General features: G+C 45.5%; 1 protein-coding gene across 10 annotated transcripts in view; it reads right to left on the bottom strand.

Moving 5' to 3' along the window:
• Positions 1–26,048, bottom strand: part of LOC138747322 (tensin-2-like) — a 263,792-nt gene that overhangs the window by 150,705 nt on the left and 87,039 nt on the right. For all 10 annotated transcript variants that reach the window (XM_069906427.1, XM_069906430.1, XM_069906428.1 and 7 more), the window contains 2 exons: positions 15,718–15,832; positions 9,013–9,050 (listed from right to left, as the gene is read on the bottom strand). In XM_069906427.1, the coding sequence (XP_069762528.1) occupies positions 9,013–9,050; positions 15,718–15,832 (153 nt within the window). The remainder of the gene's footprint in view (positions 1–9,012; positions 9,051–15,717; positions 15,833–26,048) is intronic.

Genomic DNA, 26,048 nt, shown 5'->3' with positions numbered 1-26,048 from the left:
TCCACTACCATTTGCAGGGCTTTACGCTCAGGGGTATTGGTATCCCCGTACCCGACCGTGATGCAGCTGGTCACCACGTTTTCCACCACACCTCTAGAAATTTGCTGGGGTTTCCGATGTCGTACCAAACCTCCGCAAACTCCTGAGGAAGTCGAAGGAATGACGTGCCCCACTGTTCATTCTGGGTCCTGTCCCATCACCGTGAGGGCTTTCAGTGCAAAAGCGCTGGAAATCTTCATTGGCTTCCAATGCTGTCTGCTGCCTTGGCCCGGAGACATGAAACAGGGAGTTGGTTGGAAGGGTGGGGGTTGGTGAATCACAAGGGAGATCAAGGGCATGCAAGTCACTGGAGAAATCAGAACTGCACCCTTGACACCTCTAATGCATTCATGGGCTTGTACTCTGACACGGAAAAACCTAACATGATCAACAGCACCGATAACGGCATCACGATTAGCTCAATGCTGCTACAGCGCCAGCGACCTGGGCTCAAATCCGGCGCTGTTTGTACATTCTCCCCATGTCCTCGTGCTCCGGTTTCCTCCCACCCTTCAAAAACATATGGGGGTTGTCAGTTAATTTGGGTCTAATTGACGTTTAAGTGCCTGGAATTGGATTTAGCCACGTTGTAACCGAATATCTTACCATGATACATTTCCTGATGATTAAATCCTGCACAGTTCCAAGGATGAGTTCGGGGTGGGGGGGGGGGGGGAATAAAAGAGGTGAGGAGGTGTGGTGGAACCACTGTGTAACTGCTAATGCTGTCTAACATGAATGTATAGCCATGACCTGTCGAAACCCCCCCTCCCAACGTTAGATAGCCAGTTTGATACCATACCGTCAAACATCAGTGAACTAGATATTGAAATCAGATAGCTGCCAGTCAAACTGCAGCATGCAATGTATTTAATAAATTATGGAATCCATTTAAAATCAGCACAATTGCCTTGCAAGTCAGTCAATCTCCAATGCACAGTAAATGCTGGAAGAACTCAGCTGATCCCTTAGTAGGCAAAGATCTATTACCGACATTTCAGGCCTGAGCCCTTCCTCAAGGTATAAGCAAAGAACAGGAAAACCTCTGAATGAAGACTCGAGAGAGAAAAAAAGGGGAAGAATGCGACTTCCGAGTGAAGCAACACTTAGCCTGTGAATCTGCAGGGGTCATCTGCTGCATCCGGTGCTCCCGCTGCTGTCTCCTCTACATCGCAGAGACTGGACGCAGACTGGGCTCTGTCCGGCGCAATAGCGGGGATCTCCCAGTGGCCACCCATTTTAATTCTCCTTGCCGATAAGTCTGTCCAGGGTCTCGTGGACTGCCAGATTGAGACCACCCGCAATATGGAGGAACAACACCTCATCTTCCGTCTGGGCTCAACTTCTCTGTCTGTTAAACCCCCCCATCATCTTCCCCCCCCCCCCCCCGCCATATCTTTCCCTAGTCCAAAGCCTGCATTTCTGTAACCTCGATGCCCCAAAGCACCTCAAAATCAATGGAGCATCATCAATCAAATTATGCATTTTAAATCCCACAACTCGCATTCAAGATCGTTGAATTGTCATGTAATAAAACAGGAAATGTGATATTACATGAAATTTCCTTTATTCTGCTGTAAGGCAGACAAAGGTTTGCTATCAGCAGAAATTGCAGGGCACCCCACAGTCAGAGAAAGTGAAGCAAAAGAGAGTCATCCCCCCCCAAGACAATGGGCATCCATGGATTTTCCTCCAATGTTCCAACCTTGGCAGCCACACAGCCTTCAGTCCAAACCATCGGGAACCCGAGCTCCAGATGCACACCTTTGACACGATCAGGAAGCCTCCAGTACCCTCACACATCCCAGTTCCAATAATTGGTACACCCCCGAGCCAGTCCCCTCGAATGCAGCCTCCGTGGGTTCCTCGCCAAGTCACCAACAGCCCACTGCCTGCATGCTCCCCAGCCGCAGAGCCCCCTTGCTGACCTGCCTCCGTGGTCATCGTTCTGCGGCTCAGCTCCACCTCTTCTCTTTCTCAGATGGGGGCTGGTCTCCCCACTTTCTGGTGCCCTGCGCCAGCCCTCCGTTCCCCTAGAGTTGGCAACTCCTTGTGGCTGCTGGATCAGAGGCGCCCCCATCTTGGGCCCAGACCCCGTGGTAGCTGGATTTTAAAATAAACCTCCGTCTGGGCTGTTTAAAGTCTGTACAGAGCTGACAGCAGTCGGACTGGGCAGTTGGACCCTATGGGGAGTCACTGCAATAATGACTAAGGAATCTGTTTCTTTGATGCGCACAAGAGGACAAGACCCAGAAGAGGACATATTGGCCAAGACCCCAGGGAACACTCCCACCCACCCCCGATCAGTGGATCTTTTATTAAGCTGTGGCTTCATAGGTTCCTAAGTAGGCAATTTAATGCAGCACAGAAGAACGGTTGGGGAAAATAGGGACAAGACAATAGGAGCAGATCTGGCCCGTCGAGTCTGCCCCGCCATGAGCTGATCCATTCTCCCACTTAACCCTACTCCCTTTCCCATTGAACATAGAACACCACACTACAGGCCCTTCAGCCCTCGATGTTGTACCGACCCAAGTATATATTCCAACCAAAAAAAAAATTAATCCTTTCCTACCTTGTAACCCTCTATTTTCCTTTCATCTGTGTGCCTAAGAGTCTGTCAAATGCCCCCCAATGTTTCAGCCTTCACCACCATCCCTGACAAGGCATTCCAGGTTCCCACAACTCTCTGTGTAAAAAAAAACTTACCCCTGATGTCTCCCCTAAACTTTCCTCCCTTCACTTTGTACAGATGTCCTCTGGTGTTTGCTACTCCTGCCCTGGGAAAAAATGTGATGGCTGTTCACCCTATCCATGCCTCTCAGAATCTTGTAGACTATTAAATCACACCCCACCCCATCCTTCTTCACTCCCAAGAGAAAAGTCCAAGCTCTGTTAACCTTGCCTCGTAAGACTTATTTCCCACCCTGACTATTCAGATACCTATCACTGGCGTCACTAGGGGGGGGGGGGGGTGACACAAAAATGACGGTCTATAAACTTTTGGTGCAGTGTTTCAGCAGAAATTTATTATTTTTTAATAAAAATATCCCTGTCGTTCGTTAGAACAATAAAAACATTTTTTGTTACCCCAGCTTACATCAATATCCCTACAAAGGCTAAAATTCGATGCTTATTTCCTTCTTGAACCTTCTAATGCACTCTGGGCAGAGCTGTCATTATGACCCGATGACAATGACGCTTCAAATCATGAGGTATTGTCTGCACTGCTTTTGTCAAATTTTCTGGTGTTTTAGCTACAATATTGTGGGAATTAATATTTGTGAACTGAGATCAATAACATTTTTGAGAATGAAGTCATAATTAAAGGAAAAGAAGAAAATTTTTAAAAAAGGATACTTTTTTTTTACAGTTACTAAGAATGTTGTAACTAATTCTGTCAGTTGTTTATCTCATTACTATTGCCATTACATTCAGTGATATACAGGAATTACGATTTACAATTAGTACTAAAAACATTACTAAGGATTCTGAATGGTCTGGAGGGGGGGTGGGAGGAGACACCATGAGTTACTGCACTGGGTAACACCAATCCAAGTGACCCCTCTGATAATATCGATCTCTGCCTGGTGGGTTCTGTGTGGGGTTGGGTGAGAGGGAGTGGAAATCAGCATTGCCTACCCACCAACAGCATCGGCAGTTGACCAAGAGCTCAGGCTACCACAGGCAATGGAAAGGAGTCAAATCAAGGAAATGAGTGACAAAGTGTTTGGAAAATGAAAAGGGAAAGAATCTCCCAGGCACGTTCAAAGGTACAACCAGCTGATGAGGGTAGTAAAACCCTGCAGAACAAACTTCTCTGTTTTGTTTTCTTGTTAATGAATTCTCCAAGGCATTCAGCTATGTCAAAACGTCAGATACTTCATCCCACTGGTTGCTTGCCTCAATATTTATGGCCCATTAACCCATGACAAATCCTCCAGGGGCCTACAAATGGAGGCTGCCACAATGAAATTGCTTGGTTAACTGGAAGGCAGGCTTGGCCACACTAGCCTGGGAACGGGTTCTGGAGGAGGGAGTGATTCAGGTTTCTGGCTTGCTTGTGATTGGAGATTACATGTAAACTCCAGAGAACAGAGCATCCTCTGTGACATTCTACAGACCCCAGAATGAACAGTAGCCCACTCTTAGAGTAGTACTTAGAGCCCTCAACTTTAAAAGCATCATCCACCCTAACATTTCCTGATGCGCCCCAGTCTATTTATTTGACGGGAACTTCCAGGAAGCTTTTTTTCTAAAAACCACAAATCATGGAATCTTGGGCAAAGAGAAGGGAGGGGCTCAGCAAGTCAGTCAATGTTTCTGGGTCAGGACCCTTTATCGGGACTAGAAGTGGGTGACATCAGGTATATCAAGGTGGGGGGTGGGGGGAGATAAAAAAGAGGTGAGGAGGTGGGGATGAGCCACTGTGTAATTGCTAGTGCTGTCTAATACGAATGGATTGTATGGGCTGGCTCACCCCCTGAACCTGTGACTACTCCCCTTTGAATCCCCATAAAGGCTGTCACACCCAAACCCCTCCCTCAGTAACTGCCTTGGAACCAGGCCGGCAACGCGCGAGACGTGTCTGCAGTTTATGGCGATTAAAGCCTATTAATCACAACTTCGAGTGTGACGCGAGTCATTGACAGCAGGAAGAAGCTGGGGAGGGGGCAAAGAGATGATAGGGTATTGTAAAGAAGGCGGGAGAGGTGGAGAGACAGGTAGAGGGAGAGGCTATAGGGCAGGAGGGGGGTGGGGGTGTTAGAGAAAAAAAAACAGGAGTAGGTAAACAGCAGAACCAGATGGAAGGGAGCTCCTAAAATTTGAAAACTCCATGTTCATGCCATTGAGGTTTTTTTTTAAATGTAATTTTGAAATTTAGACATCATTCAGCTGCCCTGCCGTATGACATATGCAATCATGTCTCTCCATTTGTCATGATCTCTGACCCTCCGGATTGTTGTTGTTGCCTCTTCCCCTTCAGTGAAGCCTCAGTCTTTGAACTGAGACCATAGTCGATGTCGAGTTCATGTTTATACAAGGGAAAAATGCTGAAGTGGTTTCCTGTTGCCTTCTTCAGTTGCAGTGTCCGTACTGGACGGGTAAACCTGGCCATTGATCAGCAGATTCATCTGCCCAGCGTTTTTAGTTTTACAACCATCAGTACCAATCTGTAGAATCTAGTTGTAAAAACCATCCACCATCTACAATCCATGGCTTCACATGACCCTAATTGGGAGGATAACCTACACCTTGCCCAAGGGTGACCATCAGACGGAAGGAGCACCTTATACCCCCTGTTGCTGAGCAATTGGCCAGCACTGACACCAAAAATTTACACATACAGGACGGTAACAGGGCATTTCGGCCCACGAGCCCGTGCTGCCCATTTTACTCCCAATTGACCAACACCCCCAATACGTTTCAAATGGTGGGAGGAAACCGGAGCCCCCGGGGAAAACCCACACAGACACAGGGAGAACGTACAAACTCCTTACAAACAGCATGGAATTCGAACCCCAGTCCCGATCACTGGTGCTGTAACTGTGTTGCGTTAACCACTATGACAACTGTGCTCCCTTTTTTTTTTAAGGTTGTCCATGAGGAATAATATGTTATTCCTCAAGTTTAAATTCAGATTTATTGTTGGAGTACATACATCATATACAACTCTGAGATCCTTTCCCCTGCAGGCCAGGCAGAATTACCATTTATTGGTAGTGAAAAAAACTGTACACATGTAAATAAATAAAGAAATGTAAACAAACTGTGCAATACAGAGCGGGGAAAAGAAAATCAATAAAGTGCACAAGTAAGAGTCCTTAAATAGGTCCCCGATTGAGTTTGTCGTTGAGGAGTCTGATGGTGGAGGGGGTGGGGGGGGGGGGCGACTGTTCCAGAACCTGGCAGTGTGAGTCTTGTGGCCCCAAGACCTCTTTCCTGATGGCAGCAGAGAAAACAGAGCATGTGCTGGGTGGTTAATGATTGCTACTGCTCTCCGACGGCAGCACTCCCTGTAGATGTCCTCGATGGTGGGGTGGGGTTTTGCCTGTGATGTCCTGGGCTAAAAAATCTAATTCCACCATCCTGTCGTAACCCTGTGCAATCAATAGCACTAAAAATCATAAAACGCAGTCCCATGTTTGGAAGGAGGGGTTCAGTAGGGGTTGGAGATCAGATATATGGGAACAGAGAGAGGATTTAAGCCTTGGAATAGTGTGGACATTGATAGGACTGGCAGTTAAAGGGCTTAAAATGGAGGACACTGACTGGTAGCAGTCAATAAAGGAGTAAGTGGTGGAGTTGGCAAATATAATGCCTTATACTAAACTCTTTCAATAGGCTGGACTTCCTGAGAAACTTCTTAAAAACATTTTAACTGGCTTGATTAAATAGAAGTTGTGTTATAAACAACAGCCTGAGACACAGTGGGAATGAACATCTCCTGGTGCTGAACTTGCAGTCGCTCTTCCTTCCTCTCTCCAGATGACTTGCTGCGGCCTTACAGCTGGGTTCACAGTGGTCCCTGTGCAGCTTGGTGGCCCAGTCTTCCTTCCTGCGACCCTTTGTTCCAATGCACACCAAACCCTGACTTCCGTTGCAGTTGTCACAAGCAGAGCTGAACGCTCACCTATGGCCCACAGGAGCAGTCTCGTGCTGCGTTCCAATTTGGCTTCGATAAAAAAAATCCAAGCCAACAAGGCAAATGCCACATTGCACTGGACAACAAACTTTTTCCAGAAGGTTTGTGTCCCTGACAGCAAATTGTGGATTTTGATGGACAACATCAAGCTGAACACAAAAATCATTTCAGACTTGCTGCATCACATAGGAAGTTGGAGAAACGTTTATTGAATTTACCCTGTTTAATCGCATCGTGATGCTGACACATTGTGTTAGTTCGATTAACCTAAAAATGTTTTGCCGCTGATTTTCGTTTGTACTCAGCATCTGATGCCTCTCGTGTCATTGTCCAGTAATAGTCGGCCGGCATTGATGGATTCCAGTTGCCCTGACACCCCTTTTCCACAGTCACAGTTTCCTGGTGAAACCTTTCACCGAATTCGTCACTGACGGCACCGAGATCAACTGGGAAGACGTCCAAGTGTGGACCCAGAAAATGAATTTTCAACAACATGTTGCACCTCATGGTTTTGTCAACTTAAAATATGACAGGAAATCACAAAAATAGGTTATATCTAAAAAAAAATGGAACATGATAAGAAAGTTTTATGGAAATTTTGAAGATCAGCAGCCCAAAAACCATAAAATACACCCAGAAGTGTTCAGGAAGCAAAATCTTTGTTGTCCAGTGTGATTTGCCAGTTGGATGTGAATGGATACAATCTTTGAGCAAGGTCACCTGCCTACTGACAAGTATTTGTCTTGCTGCCTTACTATGTTGTTGAGGGGACCACGAGCACAGGAAAAATCCTTGCTTCCCCGGCCTGAGAATGTGACTCTTGATGTATTGAAGCATGACACATTGCATTGTGAACGGTGATGATTCCACAAAGCTAAAGCTGATTGTGAAGAACAACTCCTTATTTGGCAAAGACAGTAAAAGACCATTAACTATTGGGTAAAGGACACGACCCGGTAAAACAAATCCTATGAAACACCCTAAGGTACAGCCATTCCTCGAATTGCAATCAGGTTACGTTCTGGAAATGGGGGCGCAAGTCGATCATAATAGGTGAAATACACTCATCCAAGCTCCCGACAACCTGACTGCGGATCCTCACCCCAGTTGTCCATTCATCAGAGCTCCCAACACCCTGACTGCCCACCCATCTAAGATCCCGGCGCTCTGACTATGGTTCCAATATCCCAATGTACTGGCCAAAGACTCTCTCCTAGCTGCTTGCCAACTCCCCGACCGCAAATCCTCGCCCTGGCTGCCCACCCACTGAAGGTTCCAACGTCCCAACTGCGAATGCTCGCCTCGGCCACCCAAACACCAGAGCTCGTAACACCAGAGAACCAAGACCACGGACATATCTGCGATTGGATGTTACACGATCGGACGTACGTTGAAGTATGGCTGTATATGGAAAAATGATTGTGAAAGTCTATTCAAATTATCTATAAAATTGGAAGTTTGTCTGTATAAATATTTAGCTTGTGAGCGCCTCAAGGCAGACTCCCTTGCTGTGAGATTAGCTGTGTGCAGCTGTCCACCTTGCTGTAACAGAGTTCTCACGCTTTGCAAAGCAATAATAAAGCACGGTGAAATTTGTAACCGTATTTGTGCTTGTACATTAAGTAATCTCAGGTCCACTTTCACAATCCCATACAGGAGCTGATGAAATGGACAAGAGAGATGAATTGGATACACGGTTGGCGTAGCAGTTAGTGCCACGCCATTACAGCGTCAGTGATCAGGACCAGGATTCAGATCCTGCGCTGTCTGCAAGGACTTTGTACATTCTCCCTGTGTCTGCCTGGGTTCCTTCAGGAGCTCCAGTTTCCTCCCACTGTTCAAAATGTGCTGGAGGTTATAGGTTAATTGGGTGGCATGGGCTCGTGGGGTGTTACTGTGCTGTATGTCGAAAATGTTCTTAAAAAAAAAAATCACAGACCGAAGCATGCAGCCACGAAAGTTGCCAAGAAACTACGATTTAAGGAGTGAGAACATGGTGGGGGGGGGGGGGGGGGGGGGGATAAATGCGGAAAATGGTCATGCTGCATCTGTGGAAGGAGAAACAGGGTTAATGTGTCAGGTCAACAGCTTTTCATCAGATCCGAAACATTAATCCTGTTTTTCTCTCTCTCCACAGATGCTGCCTGATCGAGATCTCGGATGTTCTGCATCAGTGGTATTTTTGCCAGTGGATGTCTGAGGGCAGCGGTCAGCCACACATCTCTGGCCATTTATGGAACAGGAAGGTAGACATTTATGAAATTCAATCATCAAAGTCCGTCTGAGCAGCTGACTAGATTAACACATCAAATAAAACCACGTCTTACCTTGGTTTCACATTTCTTGTGACTTGCTAACTTGCAGACTGAAAGAGAACAGAAACAGCAGTCCAAATGTCAAAGAAATCCAATGAATTTCTTGATAAGATTGCAGACAATCAATATCAGTCACTCTCTCAATTCTCTCAAGGCCAGCAATCACTTGCCAGGCCATTTCCGAAGGTTGACAACCATGGTGCAAGGATCTAGAGTTACAGGTGCTCCTTCACTAATGATGGTCCGACTTACGATTTTTCAACGTTACGATGGTTTGAATCTGTGCTTTCAATTTTGAATTCTGATCGGTTCCCGCGCTTGCGATGTGTGGTACACTACTCTCTCGCAATGCTGGGCAATGGCAGCCTCATGCGGGAGTATCATACACCATACTCTCTCGCAATGCTGACTCAACCATGCTTGCAGTCTCTGTAGCAATCACATGAACAAGTGAAATTGATGACCTTGTTGCTATCCAGCAATTAATTTTAGTTCAATGCTTCAATGTCCAGTGTGGTTTCAGTTGTGTACGTTAATTGTTTTTTTCAGTGTGGAATCAAGGTATTCAAAATTTAATTATATAAAAAGGGTAGGTACAGTATTTTCAACTTAAGATTTTTTTTTTATACTTACGATGGGGTTGCCAAAACGTAACCCCATTGTAAGTTGAGGAGCACCTGTACATTGACCAGTCCGGGTAAAACAGCAGATTTTCTTCCTTGCTGGACACTTGTGAACACGATGGGTTTTCACAACAAACTGTAATTTCGTGATTACCATGAACAATGCCACTTTTTAATTTCATATTTAGTTAAAGGATAAGCGGATCGCACTGAAGATTGCCGTAGGTTACAACAGGATGCAGAGTTGGACAGAAAAGTGGCAGATGAAGTTCAATCCGGATAAGTGTGAAGAAGGACTAAACAAAGGCTGAGTACAGGGTTAATGGTCAGTTAGTTAAGAGTGTGGATGAACAGAGGGACCTCAACATCCAAATCCATAAATCCCTCAAGGTCACCGCCCAGGTTGATAAGATAGTTAGAAGGTCTATGGGATGCTGGGCTTCATTAGTCAGGGGATTGAGTTCAAGAGTAGAGGGCTCATGTTGCAACTCTACAAATCTCTGGTGAGATATTCAGCTCTGGCCACCTCATTACAGGAAGGATGTGGAAGCTATGGAGAAGGGGCAGAGGAGATTGACGAGGATGTTGCCTGGATTGGAAAATGTCTTCTAAGGCAAGGTTAGCAGAGCTGGGACTTTTATCTTTGAAGCGAAGGATGAGAGGAGACTTAATAGAGGTCTACAAGATTCTGAGAGGCATAGATAAGGTGGACAGGCCAGTGCCGGTTTCCCCCCCAGAGCGGGAACAGCAAACACCAGAGGACATCTGTACAAAGTGAAGGGAGGAAAGTTTAGGGGAGACGTCAGAGGGAAGTTTTTTTTCTTTACACGAGTTGTGGATGCCTGGAATGTCTTGCCAGGGATGGTGGTGGAGGCTGGAACATTGGGGGGGGGGGGGGTTTAAGAGACTCTTAGGCATAGGGTAGAAAGAAAAATAGAGGGTAGGTAGGATTTCGTTTTTTTGTTAGGAATACATGGGTCAACATCGAGGTCTGAAAGGCCTGTATTGTGCTGCAGTGTTCTAGGATTGAATCTAAATTTGCCACGGTACGATTCCAACACAAGTATTCTGGATGGACAGCGAAGCCTTCCAGACACCAAGTTAACCACAATACTACCATGCTCTTCCAAAAAAAAAAAAAGGAACATTAAAGTCAACAATCGAAACACAACTTTGTTACTCCCGGTTTCTGAGTTCAGTTTTCGGGCCAAAGCGGTGCTCAAAACTGGCCTTCAAATTATGGCAGGAAGCGGTGTGTCTGGGGTGGATTGATCACTGTTCATTAATGGCTACACGTGTCTCGCTGCTTTGGAAAAGAATGCAGAGGGTTGCAAATATTCAAGGTCAGGGGCCCCATGGCTTGTGTTGCCGGGAAATCCCGCCGAGCCCTTTGTAGCCCTCTCTACGTCAGAGAGACTTGCTGCAGACCAGGAGATCGCTTCGCTGAGCACCATCGCTCAGTCCACATCAGTGGCAGGAAGCTCCCAGTGGCCGACCACTTCGATTCCGCACCCCAACTCTCACGCTGACATGTCTGCCCATGGCCTCGTGTACTATCCCACCAAGACCACCCGTAAATTGGAGGAGCAGCACCCGATTTTCCATCTGGGTGCTCTCTAACTGGATGGCATTAACATCGATCTCTCCAGTTTCTGCTCGCCCTCTCCCCGTTCTCCCTCTCTTCCCCATCCAACTCCTTTCCTCCAGCTCCCCACCCCACCTTCTCTCTCCAGTCACAGAGACAGCCCCCCCCCTCCCCCCCCGTTTGCTGCTACCACCCTCCCTTATCCACCTATTACCTCCTACCCTGTGGGATCGTGCTCCTCCCCTCACACATTTTTCCACACCTTGATGAAGGGCTCAAGCCTGAAACATTGGTTCTATATCTTTACCTTTGCTACATAAAGGGACCCTGTTTGACCTGCTGAGTTTCTCCAGTGTCATGTTTGTACCAGTAAATCTCCATCAGCCTGGAGTTTCCCCAGATCAGGTGAACATGTCTGAAGAAAGGGGGAACCTGGTCATGGATTGGTGCAAGTCATGATGCAACTTACAGATGTGCAGACCAGCCAGGGGCTCTGCGGCTGAAGGTCCCCCAGAGGCAGTGGGCTACTGGCAACTCGAGGCGGAGAACCCACACGGGCTATTGGAGACTGGCTCAAAACTGGCTGAAGTGGTACCCAGTATAGAAACCGGGGTGTGAGAGGGCGCTGAAGGGTTCTTTATCATATCAGAGATTTGGATCTGGAGCCTGGATTGCCGATATTTGGACTGGACTCTGTGTGGCTGCGGGAGTGCTGGAGGCAAATCCACATACACTGTGACTCTGGCAGGGTGGGGGGGGGGACACTCTCTTTTGCTTCTCTTTATCTGACTGTAACAGGCACTTCAGGCAATTTCTGCTGATGGCGAATCTATCTAGCTGCACAGCAGCCAAAAGGGAATTTCTTGTACCATGACATTTTTTATTACATGACAATAAATTGAATCTTGAATCTTAATGCTGATAGGAAAGCCTGTTTTGTGATTGGTTAACATCAGATTGCAGTGGGTTGAACAAACCCATGCATTTGTATGTTCAGAGAGCTCCTTGACCCTCTTTGGAGGAGACCAACTTCCCACAGGCCTGGCTAAAGGAAACTGGCTAAAGAAAAGACTGCGTCCTTCATTCCTCAAGGTGAGTAAACTCCTTGGAGCGGCACTTTTATCATGCAGGTTGGCTGTTACAGCACCAGCAACCGGGATTCGAATCCTGTGCTGTCTATAAGCAGTTTGTATGTTCACCCCGTGTCTGTGTGGGTTTTTCCCAAGGGTTCCAGTTTCCTCCCACCATTCAAAACATACCGGAAGGTGGGGGGGGGCGGGGTGGTGTAGGTCAGTTGGTCAGTTGGGTGTAATTGGGCGAAAGGGCCTGTTACTGTGCTGTTTGTCTAAATATTTTTTAAATGTAAACTGTTGATTGTAAACTGTTGATCCACACCAGCTCTGTGGCACACCATAAATTGTCGGGGGGGGGGGGGGAGGAAGAAGAGTGCACCAGTGGGGGGAGTTCCTCCAGCATTTGCTGTGTTTTTACTACGATCACAGCATCTACAGACGTTCATGTTTCACTCCAATACGTGACCCCAAACCCACATCAATGTGCTTGACTCAACCACAGACAGAAATGGCCCAGGAAATCAACCAGTTGAGTGAAGATTTGAGATCTAAAAGACTCCCTTGGGGGAAGGAGACAGGGAAGAAGGTGGGGGGGGGGGGGGGTGTTGGTACTGCAGGAGTCACTATCTTGGCGAGCAGGCCTCCCTCCCATTGGATGAGCAGCAGGGTTGTAGCAGGAGCTAGATCACCGAAGACACCACGTAGGCCGAGACGGTATTAGGCCCGCTGGAAATCAATCTTGTGCCTGCTGCCAGATTCAACCTCCATTTGTAATATGACTCATTAACACAGCTCAAGGAAGGGGGGGGGTCTACTGCAAGGCAGGATATTTCACTCAAAGTTACAAGCAGGGACTTTCCAGGCCTTCAAACTAAAAAAAAGCCCAGTTAATGACCATCCACTTTGATTAATTCTATTTTGACAGGATCCAGGTCCCACTCCTTAAACAAGAGAGAAAAAAAATTTGCTTCTGCAAACATGAGATGTTAGCAGATAATGTGCAGCATATCAGTCACCTTCTGAGAGGAAAAAGGTTGGAGGGAATGGGGTACGGTGGGCGGGTGGGGGGCAGAGGAAGGCGGGAGGGCGCCACACAGCAGGAGCAAGAGCAACCAATTGAAAAAAAGTTGTCTTTTGAGTTGGCTCCAACTGGTGTGGTCTCAGTGATATCTAGTCCATCCTATGTGGTGGTCTGTGTAAAACAGTTCCACAATTCTCAGTGCTTGCCATTGTAATACAAGCATTGTCAGATGTTCGTTCGGTACGAGCTTGCGTCGTGCTCTCTGATTTACAAATAGAGAATGCTTTAAATCCTCAGGAGGTTGTACCAAATCTGTGAAGTTGGAAACAGAGTCATCCTTCATAAATCAAAGTATTGACTATAGGAGTTGGGATGTTATGGTAAAGTTGTATATGACATTGGTGAGGCCAAATTGGGAGTATTGTGTGCAGTTCTGGTCACCGAACTACAGGAAATAAGAAAGAAAGAGCGCAGAGAAAATTTACTAGTATGTTTCTCGGATTTCAGGAACTGAGTGACAGGGAAAGGTTAAACAGGTTAGAACTTTATTCCATAAAGCATAGAAGAATGAGGGGAGATTTGATAGAGGTTTTTAAAATTATGAAGGGGGTAGACAGAGGAGAGATAGGTGGGATTTTCTCATGGAGGGCAGGTGAGATACAAACCAGAGGACATGGGTTAAGGGTGAAAGTTTAGGGGGAACGTCTTCACACAGAGAGTGATGGGAGTGTGGAATGAGCTGCCAGCTGAGTTGGTGAATGCAGGCTCAATTTTCACATTTAAGAAGAATTTGGACAGATACATGGATGGGAGGGGATTGGAGGGCTAAGGGTGCAGGTCAGTGGGATGAGACAAAAAAAGATTCAGCACAGACTAGAAGGGCCGAAGGGGCTTGTTTCTGTGCTGTAATGTTCTATGGTACTATCAGAATGAAAAGAAGTTGGAAATAAAACAAGTTTAAAGGATGGGCGGAGATGTGGAGGGAATTTTGGGCATGGTTTAAGACCAGGAGCGAGGGTAACACGTGGTGATAGTGCTGTCTGAGAGAGGGGGCTCCGATATGATTCCACCTCCGAACACATCCTCCACTCCCCTTTCCTTTCACAATTTCAAAGGGGCCATTCCTTATGTGATTCCCGAATCGCCACCAACCACTCTCCTGATATGGAATGTCTCCTGCAAGTGCAGGAATCGCCCACAGCTGCCCTTCCTCTTTTGCCCTTCCCCGACCATCCGGGGTCACAAACAGCCCTTCCAAGAGAGGCACCTCTTCCAATCCAGTGTTCTGCATTTGGTGGTTGTGGTGTGGTCTCCTCAATGTTCCGAGCCCAATCTTCTAGAAGTCTTGCCCTAAACCACTCCGTCCTCCTCCCAAGTTTATTGTCCTCTGATTGTACAAGTACAACCTGACAAAACAGCGTTCTCCAGTCCTCGGTGCCAAACACGCAGACACACCCAGACGTAGCACACATACAGACAGACAATATTTCTCTCCTTCTTTAAGATGCTCCTTTTAAAACAAATAGGAGTCGTGGGAAATAATTTGCACTCAGCAAGATCCCACAAACAGCAAAAAGCTGAATGCGATGTTGACTAAAACCAGAACTTCCAGCTCTTCTTTCATCCAACTGAAAGGACAGACAGAGCCTCAGATTAATACAGTAAAATCCCCAGTATCTGGTAGTCAAGCAACCAGCAACCCCAAGCAATCGGCAAAAAAAATGAGGAAATAAATAAATTGGAACACATAACAAGTAAAATTTTAAAATTGTAACTATTCTCCGAAGCAACACGCAAGCTCTTGGTGAAGACTGGAGCATACATACAGCTGTTTGAATAAAGTTGTGTTTGAATAAAATGGCATCCCCCAGGATGCCACTCACCGCTGGGGCGACTCTCCCTACCCCTGCCTAGTAAGAAATTTTATTAGCATTAGGTATATTGATGAGGCTTTATCTGCAAACTTGGGGGAGGGGGGGGGGGGGTTAATTATGATGGTGACATGGTTAGTGCAACACCGTTCCAGTGCCAGTGACCAGGGTTCGAATTTAAATTTAAAGTTTGTAAGTTACCAGAATTACCCGATTAAAGTGAACTACAATGCTGATTTTTTTTTTCAAAATTACTTTACATCGTCTTTTGTATTTTAAACTGTTTATTCTTTATGCAAGTGGATTATGCATTGTAAGAGTGTGTCTCAGGCAGCCGGAAAATTCACATATTCGGCATCCACAATCCCTTAGGTGCAGGATACCGGGAATTTTCTTTACTGTGTCTCACCCAAAGGACAACAGATGCCGGTGGGAAAACTGATCCAGGGTCTGAAACTGACTCTTTCCTCCCACCCCGGAAAAACAGTGTGCAGTTTCAGGATTTGGCAGGAATTCTGCACTCTGTTGCCAGGACTTCACTTACCACGGCATAAGATCCCCTGTGACGTGATTGGCTGCTTGCATACCACACAGAGCTTCTTCTTCTTAAATGTTTTCTCCTTGAAGCTGTGAGTAGTTGGGGGGTTGACCTTACCAGGCTGTACAATAGAAAAGAAGCATGTATTAGCAAGAGCCTCACATTCAATGAATGTTATCAGCATGAGATCAACAATCAGTGAACATCTTTAAGAGCATAAGAAACAGGAGCAGGAGTCGGCCATCTGGCCCGTCGATCCTGTTCCGTTGTTCAATGAGATCATGGCTGATCCGATGATATTCTCCACCAACCTGCCTTTTCCCCCGTATCCCTTAATTCCCCTACGATGTAAAAATCTATCCATCCTCTTAAATCTATTTACTGAGGTTGCCTCCACTGCTTCGATGGGCAGCGAATGACAGATTCGCCATCTTCTGGGAAAAGCAATTCCTCCTCATATCCGTCCTAAATCTACTGCCCTGGGTCTTGAGGCAACATCCCCTAGTTCTAATCTCTCACACTGATGGGAACAACTTACCTACCTCTATGTTTATCTATGCCTAATTTTATACTTTTCTAAAAGATTCCCTCTTATTAATCATATAACCGTTTACAGCACGGAAACAGGCCATGTCGGCCCTTCAAGTCTTCTAAATTCCAGTGAGTCCAGTCCCAGATGACTCAATCTCTCCTCATCGGCCAACCCCCCTCATCCCTGGAATCAACCTGGTGAACTTCCTCTGCATTTAAAAGCATATCATAGAACCATAGAACACAACAGCACAGAAACGGAGCCCTTCAGCCCTTCTAGTCTGTGCTGAACCATTTGTTTTTGCCTAGACCCACTGATCTGCACCCATACTCCTCCCATCCACGTACCTGTCCAAATTCTTCTAATTTGGGTTAAAATTGAGCCCACATTCACCACCTCTGACATTAAAAAAGACACTTTCCTTCATCATTTTACAGCATACAATAATATACTCTGCACCTCATTATAATCACGGGAGTATCAAAATTCAGCTCATGGGAGTCCCACCTCATTTGGCTTCCCACAATAAACATCTCTCCCATTGCGTGCCCTTCCTGCATACCAAACACACCTTACCCCGAAATCAAAACAAACCACAGATTCCATGGGGAGTGAGTGCTCCTGAGACATGGACAGAAAGAGAGCCTGAGAGAGATACTTTCTTTCTTCTTTGGCTTGGCTTCGCAGACAAAGATTTATGGAGGGGTAAAGGATACAAAGGGGGCACAAAAACACAATTGGAGTCCAAGAGGGCAGATATTAATCTTTGGTCAGAATAGTCCAAGTTTCTGTGTTCAAGTCTCACGTGTGGGAAATACTGCGACTCTTGGTGCCACAGATAAACAGCGGAAGGAAAGCAAATACTGCTCTTTATTACAAGTTTATTGTCATTTGATTGTACAAATACAACTCAACGAAATAGCTCTCTCCAGTCCTCGGTGCAAAACAAGCAGACACACAACCAGACATAACACACATACAGACACACAATACACATGCAGGACAAGTGTTTCATCTATATAAATAAATAACTATTGTTTCAAGAATACGAGAGCCTCGGATGGTCAATGCAATCAGTTCCTTTGGTCGTTCAGCATTCTCATTGTCTGTGGGAAGAAGCTGTTCCTCAGCCTGGTGGTGCTGGCTCTGATACTCCTGGATCTCTTCCCTGATGGGAGCAGCTGAAAGATGCCGTGTGCAGGGTGAAGGAGCCTTCAATTGGTGTGTGCGCCCTCTTCAGTCAACGATTCCGATAGATTACGTCGATGGAGGAGGAGAGAGACCCCAGTGATCCTCTCTGCCACCCTTATGGTCCTGTGGATTGACCTCTGATCCATTACTTTGCAGCAACCGTACCCACATTCTGATGCAGCCGGCCAGGGCGCTCTCGATAGACCTCCTGTAGAAGGTTGACGTAATGGTGGCTGGTAGACTTGCCCACTTCAGTCTTCTCAGGAAGTGCACCAAATTGACAGTCTATAAAATTTTTGTGCAGTGTTTCAGCAGAAATATATTATTTTTTATAAAACTATCCCTGTCATTCGTTATAACAACAAAAACATTTTTCGTAAGCCCAGCTTACAAGTATTAACATACCTACAAGGCTAAAACTTGATGCTCTTTTGCTTTTTGAACCTTCTAACGCACTCTGGTCAGAGCTGTCATTATTTCCCAATGACAATGACGCTTTGAATCACTTGCTTTCATCTGTGTCAGCCAGTGCTGTTGTTTTTGTTGCTGTTGGTGTTTTTATAGTCGCTGCTTTTATCAGATTCTCTAGTGATTTAGCTGCAACATTATGGGAATTAGTATTTGTGAACGGAGATCAATAACTTTTTTTTGAGAATGAAGTCGTAATTAAAGGAAAAGGAGAAAAAAAAAATCAAAAAAGTTTCCGCTCAGTTACTAATAATGTTGTCATTCAGTATAAAAAGATTTTCCAAAACAATTTTGTTGTTAGTTTTCATATAATCTCAGAAACATTACATTTAAGCAATTTACAACTATGGTTATCACATATTATTCTGTATTCTTACAACTATATTATTTTTTCTCCGGTGGGGGGGGGGTGGTGGTGACACCAACAGAGCAGAAGTAGACACTTTGGCCCATTGAGTCAACTCCATCCAACCAAACACAGCCCGAATCCCATCTGAACCTTTCCTTTCCAAGCAACTGTTTTAATGTCTGCTAAATGCTCGAGTTTTACCCGCCTCTACTGCTTCCATGGCTTTTTACATGAAAAAAGTACCACTGAGGTCCTGTTTAATTCATTCACCTCTCATCTTAAACCAATGTCCTCTAGACGTCTCTCGGTGGGGCGGGGGGGGAAATAATTACTATTTACCCCTCATGATGTTACATCTTTAAATGGACAATTCTTGTTTCTGAAACTGAACCTCCCCTTCCGACTGATCTAGATGCCCCTACTGGGGGAAATGGCCTCTCAGTGTCAATCCCCTCAATAAGATCAACTCTCATTGTCTCAACCTGCTCAATGATCCTTCATCACAGTGATCAAATGCACCAGTACCTCTGAGCACAATCTCCTGCAAAAGGTAGTGGACACAGCCCAGGATATCACAGGCAAAACACTCCCCACCATTGAAAACATCTACCGGGAGCGCTGTCATCGGAGCAGGAGCAATCATCAAGGATCCACACCATCCAGCACACGCTCTGTTCTCACTCCTGCCATGAGGAAAGAGGTCTCGGTGCCACAAGACTCGCACCAGGTTCGGGAACAGCTGCTCCCCCTCCACCATCAGACTCCTCAACAACAAACTCAGACTTGTTCTTTGCTCATTATTTATTACTGATATTTATTTTGTCTGTTTTTCTCAGTCATTTGTTCAAATATTTTTCTTTATTTATATTTCTCTCTTTTGTATATGTATATTTTCTTGATGACAGTTTAGAAATTCTGCCTCACCCACAGGAACAAGAATATCAGGGTTGTATGTGATGTCATGTATGTACTCTGACAATAAATTTGTACTTTGAACTTTTTAATAGCTCTCTTTAAAGTAGCAAAACAGAGTTGTAATTCTACAACCTAACGAGTGGAAGTGTGAAAGAATATAGATATGCTTTTGGGAGATAAATTGGGGCAGGGTTTTTTTTAAGTGTAGATCACATACAAACACTAAAACAGATCTTATTTAAAATACTGGAGCTCTGCTCATGCTAGATATGTCGACCCCAGAGCCTTTGCAAAAGCTTTGGAGAGTGCCCAAGAGACTTTACTAATGGATTGTTGTTTACAAAAAGGCAACAGATGAAAGAGCTTGTCGGAGCTGCATTCTGTCTGGAGTGGAACTTGCTGTACTAGAAGGGTCATGTAGTTCTGCAAGCAGAGAGAGTAAAACAGGCTTTCTCTCAAAGAGAGAGAGAGACAGATAGAGAGACAGACAGACAGACAGACAGACAGACAGACAGAGAGAAGTTCTGCAGTGCTACAATCAGCAGCAAGGACTGGAACAGGACAAGCTGGAAAGCTTGTGGAAAAATCCCATTTGGAAGATGGGTTGCGAGTGCTTAGTTCAGCCTGATCAAAGCCCTTGTGGTTCATGTAAGAGGAGAGGACTGGGTGACTAATGTTTCACTTGAAATAAGTGAAACAAAAAGAAACTCTGTGGTGACCTGAAAGAAAGAGATCATCATCTGGAGCACCCTGAAGGGGCAAGTTTCGTCAGCAAGACACTGAAGTAGCTGATTAAAAAGGAATCAATTGTGGGTGTCCAGTGAACAACAAATCTCTTTCTGAAAACTGACAAGAACCTTCCTGAGCAGTAACCATCTACCTTTCAAGCACCAAAGCCTGGTGAACTTTATAAATGTTAAATTCTGTGCAAAGTATAAGAATTGCCTGCAACCAGTGAACTTGGAGGAATGAGAAGTGAGATTGGACTGTGACTCAAAGAACTTTTCTGAACTTATACAGACATTACATACACGTGCACTTAGAATTAGAAGGGGGTTAAGTCAATAGTGATAAGTTAAAGTGTGATTCTGTTTTCACATCCAAAGATAATTAAAAGCAACTTTTGTTTAAGTAACCATTTGTCTTGGTGAATATCTATTGCTGCTGGGTTTTGGGGTCTTCTGGGCTCGTAACAGAAGTACTGTGATTACTGCTGATGCAGACCCATCCACTACTTCAAGATTATTTTATTGTTATGTAGTAAAACAGAAAATGTGATACTACACGAACTTTCCTTTAGTCTACTGTAAGGCAGACAAAGAGTCACTATCAGCAGAAATTGTCTAGTGCCCCTTACAGTCAGAGAAAGAGAAGCAAGAGTTCTCCCCCCTCAGGGGGATTCACCTCCAGCGGTCCCACAGCCACACAGAGCCCAGTCCCAAACCAGCAGCAATACGAGCTCCAGATCCAAACCTCCAACATAATCAAGAAGCCTTCAGCACCCTCGGCCCCTCCCGCCCTCGGCACCCTCTCTAATCCCGGTTCCGATACCTGCTACCCCCTTCAGCCAGTCTCCAGCAGTCCACAGTCTGGTGCGAGTCCTTTGACCGCAAGTCAACAACAGCCCAAATCCTATGTTATTTCCTCACCTTGATTCGCCAACAGTGGGTAGGGGGGGCATCTCTGTTATCTGGTGCCCTGCGCCAATCCTCTACTTCTCTGGGATTCTGCAACCCCTAGTGGTCACTGTCGAATACACGCCAAGACTCCGCAGTCACGGGATTTTAAAATAAACCACCGTCAGTTCCTTTAATAGACCTTTTAAAGCGTGTACAGAGCCGTTGGCAGTCAGCCTGGGTGGTTGGACCCTGCTGGGGAGCACTGTGTCTCCGTTTCCCACCCTCCCCCCCCAAATCCCGGGTCCACAGCAACTGCAGTGCTGCCTTTGGAGCGGGTCCAGTCACTCTGCCTTATTTTACTTCCCTGAACATACGGAGAGAAATGCCGTGGGTTATTGGTTCATAACTGTTCATTTGGCACCATTGTGGCGGCCCTTCACAGTTCCCCCATGGGGATTCACAAAATGAAGGACGAACGTGACGGTTCAGCAGGCTGCACAAGGCCTGCAGCCCTGCCCTCCAATTGGCCACAATCAAAAGAGTTTAACTGGCCTATCAGGGAAAGCGGATCACAAACACACCAATTAGTGCTGAGAGGATTTTGACCATGCCCCTCAGCTTGAGAATAAAAGCAGGGCTGTGAGCCCAATAAAGCTTAGTGTTAACTACACCCAACTGGGTTCATCTCATTCTTTCTGGGAACAGCGTGTTCTTTCTGAGCTAACTTGCATGCAGCTATAACCTCTCCTGCATTATAGGCTCCGTAGAGCCATAGCTTGTAGCAGCTAGCTACGCCATCATGCTTGGTTAAAAGATCTGCTGTAAAATCCAACACAAACGAGTAAGAGTCAAGTCACAAGTCAAATGAAATTAAACAGTTCAAACCCCCGTTTAAACTCCCAGCTGGCTGGATGGTCAGATGAATGCATCCATCTATTAATGTACCAAAGGTCCCTTTGAACTGGGCATGGGAGTCCAGCGATTACATTACTGGGCTAGCATCCAGAGGCCTGGCCTAGTGACCTGGACAAGTTCCGATCCTGCTGAGTTATTAAATAAACCTGGAATTTTAAAGAAGTGACCCAAGGACTACCAGATTTTTATTTAATAAAAAACATCGAGCTCCAACATACGTCTTTTATGAGGCATAAAAGCATAAAACGGTGGGAAAAACACAGATCAGGTCACATCGCCTCGTGGGAAAGACAAATTATGAGATTTTAAAAACTTCTGGCCAATTTAGGGTGGGAGGGGAGGGGGGCGGAATTTGAGAAACTCCTCTTTGACCCACATTGGCAAACAAAAAAAAGTCAAGGAGCTCCTCGACTCTCTCCGGTATTTCACAGATCAATTCTAATGTCTCAGCGCAAGGTTGTGAAGATTGCACCACTCAATATAACGTTTTAACCATCCCAATTCCTTTCCACGTACAAGTACATGGCTCAGCGTTCCACCAAGTCTCTCTGGGGGTCTCTTCAAGAACGTGGAGGTTAAGATAGCAGCAGTTAAGTCAAAACATAGAATATAGGAGCTGGGAGGTGATGTTGAGACTATGCAAGGCATTGGTGAGGCCAAATTTGGAATATTGTCTGCAGTTCTAGTCCCCAAATTATAGGAAGGATATCAAAAAGGTAGAGAGGATGCAAAGAAGATTTACTAAATTGTTGCCCGGACTGCAGTATCCAGAATACAAAGAAAGATTGAGTAGACTGGGTCTTTATTCATTGGAGTATAGAAGGTTGAGGGGGGATTTGATAGAGGTGTTTAAAATTATGAGGGGGATAGACAGTAGATGTGAATAGGCTCTTCCCCTTGAAGGTAGGTGAGCTTGGAACAAGGGGTCATAAGTTAAGGGTTAGGGGGCAAAAGTTTAGAAGTAACAGGAGAGGGGGCTTCCTCACTCCGAGAGGGGTGGCTGAATGGAATGACCTTCCGGAAAAGGTGGTTGCAGCAGGGTCAGTTTTGTTATTTATGAGAAGGTTGGATAAGTGCATGGATGTAAGGGGGTTGGAGGGTTATGGACAGGGAGCGGGTAGGTGGGACTAGTGGAGTTCACTTAAATTGGTGCAGACTAGAGGGGCCGACACAGTTACATTTAAATGTAGACATATAGTGCATTAACAGGCCATTTCAGACCTACAAGTCCGTGCCGTCCAATTTACACCCCAATGACCTACAAACCCTGTACGCTTTGAATGATGGGAGGAAACCGGAGTCCCCGGGGAAAACCCATGTGGACACAGGGTGAACATACAAACTCCTTACAGTCGGCGTGGGATTTGAACCCCCATCCCGATCGCTGATGCTGTAAAGGTGCTGCCCTAAGGGAGAAGGAGAGGAGTGGCAAGATGTAGACAAGCTTTTGTCCCCATTTCCAGACTGTCTCTCCAAGCATTCGGCTGTGCTCATCATTCCATCCAACAGCACACAAGGCTGATACCACTGGACAATGAAGAATTTGCTTCCTGAACACTTTTGGGTGTATTTTATGGATTTGGGGCTGCTGATCACGAAAATCGCCTTAACATTTTCCTATCATATACTGCATTTTAGATATAATCTATTTTTTGTGATTTCCTGTCATATTTTAAGTTGACTTCAAACGTACAAAACCCTGAAGTGCAACATGTCGTTGAAAATTCATTTTCTGCATTCGCACTTGAACGTCTTCCCGGCAGATCTTGGTGCCGTCAGTGACAAACACGGGGAAAGGTTTCCCCAGGGCATTGCGACGCTGGAAAAGCAGTATCAGAGCAACTGGAATCCATCGATGCCGGCTGACTACTGTTGAACACCAACATGAGAGGCATCAGATGCTGAGTACAAACGAAAATTAGCAGCAAAACATTTTTAGGTCAGTTGAATGAACGGAATTTGTCAGCATCACGATGCAATTAAACAGGCTAAATTCAATCAAAGTTAATTTAACATTTCTCCAACTTCCTACGTGATACAGCAAATCTGAAACTATCTTTGTGTTCAGCTTGAAGTTGTCCATCATAATCCCCAATTTATTGCCAAGTTGCAAAATATTTGTTGTCCAGTGTAATGTGGCGTTTGCCTTGTTGGCTTGGATTTTCTCATTGAAGTCAAATTGGAACACAGCACAAGAATGCTCCTGTGGGCCATAGGTGAGCATTTTGAAATAAAATTGTTGTCTCGTGTTATCGAGTCAGTCCACTTGTATGGAGTTCGTTTAGATCCACCCACAGCCGAACAGGGTCAAGGTTAAAAGAATACCCAAAAGCATGCATGCCTGAACCTTTCTCGCACTGAACCAAGTCTCCCAGAGGAAAAAGGTAAATTAGGAAGGTTACATTCTACAGATTTGTAAGTATGGATATGGTTTGAGTGGATATTCGTTGAGAATATAACGAGTGTGGTCGATAGAGGGGAGCAGATGGACATTGTTTATCTGAATTTCCAGAAGGTGCTGGATAAGAGACTTCTACAGAAGATAAGGGTGCATAGAGTTGGGGTGATGGATTAGCGTGGAGAGAGCATCCAATAGAAAGCAGAGAGATGGGATACACCAGGGGTGTTTTTCTGGTTGGCAATCGGCAGGGAGTGGGGTTCTGCAGGGCTCAGTGCTGGCCCCACAACTGTTCACAATATACATAAACGATCTGGAGGAGGGGACAGAGAGTCGTGTATCTAAGTTTGTTGATGACTCTAAATTGAATGGAAAAGCAAATTGTGCAGAGGATACGGAGAGTCTGCAGAGAGATGTAGACAGGTTAAGTGAGTGGGCAAAGGTCTGGGAGATGGAGTTCAATGTTGGCAAATGTGGGGTTATTCACTTTGGAAGGAAAAGTAGAAGATGAGATGATTATTTAAATGGCAAGTGATTGCAGCAGCTGCCATGCAGAAGGAACTGGGAGGGTTTGTGCATGAATCACAAAAGATTGGTTTGTAGGTACAGCAGACGATCAGGAAGGCAAATGAAGCGTTGGCCTTAATTGCTGGAGGGATTGAATTTAGGAGCAGGGAGGTTGTGCTGCAACTGTACAAGGTTTTGGTGAGGCTGCATCTGGAGAACTGCGTGCAGTTCTGGTCTCCTTACTTGAAGAAGGATGGACTGGCTTTGGAGGCATTGGAGAGGGGTTACACCAGGTTGATTCCAGAGATGAGGGAGTTGGTCCATGAGGAGAGATTGAGTTGTTTGGGACTGTACTCGCTAGAATTTAGAAGAATGAGAGGATCTTATAGAAACATAGGAATATCTTATAAAGCCATAGATAAGATAGAGGTAGGTAAATTGTTCCCATTTATGGGGGAGACTAAAATGAGGGGACATGGCCTCAATATCCAGGGGAGTAGATTTAGGACAGAGAGGAGGAGGAACTGCTTTTCCCAGCGGGGGATGAATCTATGGAATTCATTGCCCATTGAAGCAGTGGAGACGACCTCAGTAAATATATTTAAGACAAGGTTGGATAGATTTTACATAGTTAGAGAATTAAGGGATATGGCAAAAAGGCAGGTCGGTGGAGATGAGCCGATCATCAGATCAGCCATGGTCTCGTTGAATGGTGGAGCAGGATCGACGGGCCGGATGGCCAACTCTTGATACTATTTCTTATGTTCTTGTGAAAGGCAGTAAAGATAGAAAAAGGTTGTCAGATCACAGGCAGCATTGCAATTTGTAGATCTTGATGGCACAGATCAGTTTGTGCATTCCATTCACAGCCCATGACACCACAGGCTCTTCCCTTCAATTACTGCATGGGGACTTGAGTGCCCATGATCTAACCCTGTACACATCCAGCACAACGCAGAAAACAATTAGAAACAGGAAAGCAAATTATTGCTGCAAGACAGAACTGGTCAGATCAAATTGTTGGCTCATTATATTGAAAAACAAGATAGTTATTGCCAAATAAGAAAATTATGTTAATAATTCCCATTTACTGTCATTTTCCAGCACACCCATGCCTCATAGTCACGTCCTGAATAAACAAGAAGGGAACTTCATGAAAATAGAAGATATTTCAGCAACATTGAAAGTGACTTTGTCCTAAATTAACATAAATTAATGACATAATGACTAAATTGATGCAAATTATAATTAATAAAATGGGCAGCTCAGTTGGCAACATTGTTACAGCGATTCAAATCCCGCACTGTCTGCAAGGAGTTTGCACGTTCTCCCAGGGTCTGTGTGGGTTTCCTCCCACCCTTCAAAAGCGACCAGGAAGTTTTAGATTGGGCAGCATGTGCTCGCGGGCCAGAAGGCCCTGTTACCGTGCTGCAGGTCTAAATT

The sequence above is a fragment of the Narcine bancroftii genome, chromosome 12 (assembly GCF_036971445.1).
Source record: "Narcine bancroftii isolate sNarBan1 chromosome 12, sNarBan1.hap1, whole genome shotgun sequence".
Classification (NCBI taxonomy): domain Eukaryota; kingdom Metazoa; phylum Chordata; class Chondrichthyes; order Torpediniformes; family Narcinidae; genus Narcine; species Narcine bancroftii.
This window is presented reverse-complemented; position numbering and strand designations above follow the sequence as displayed.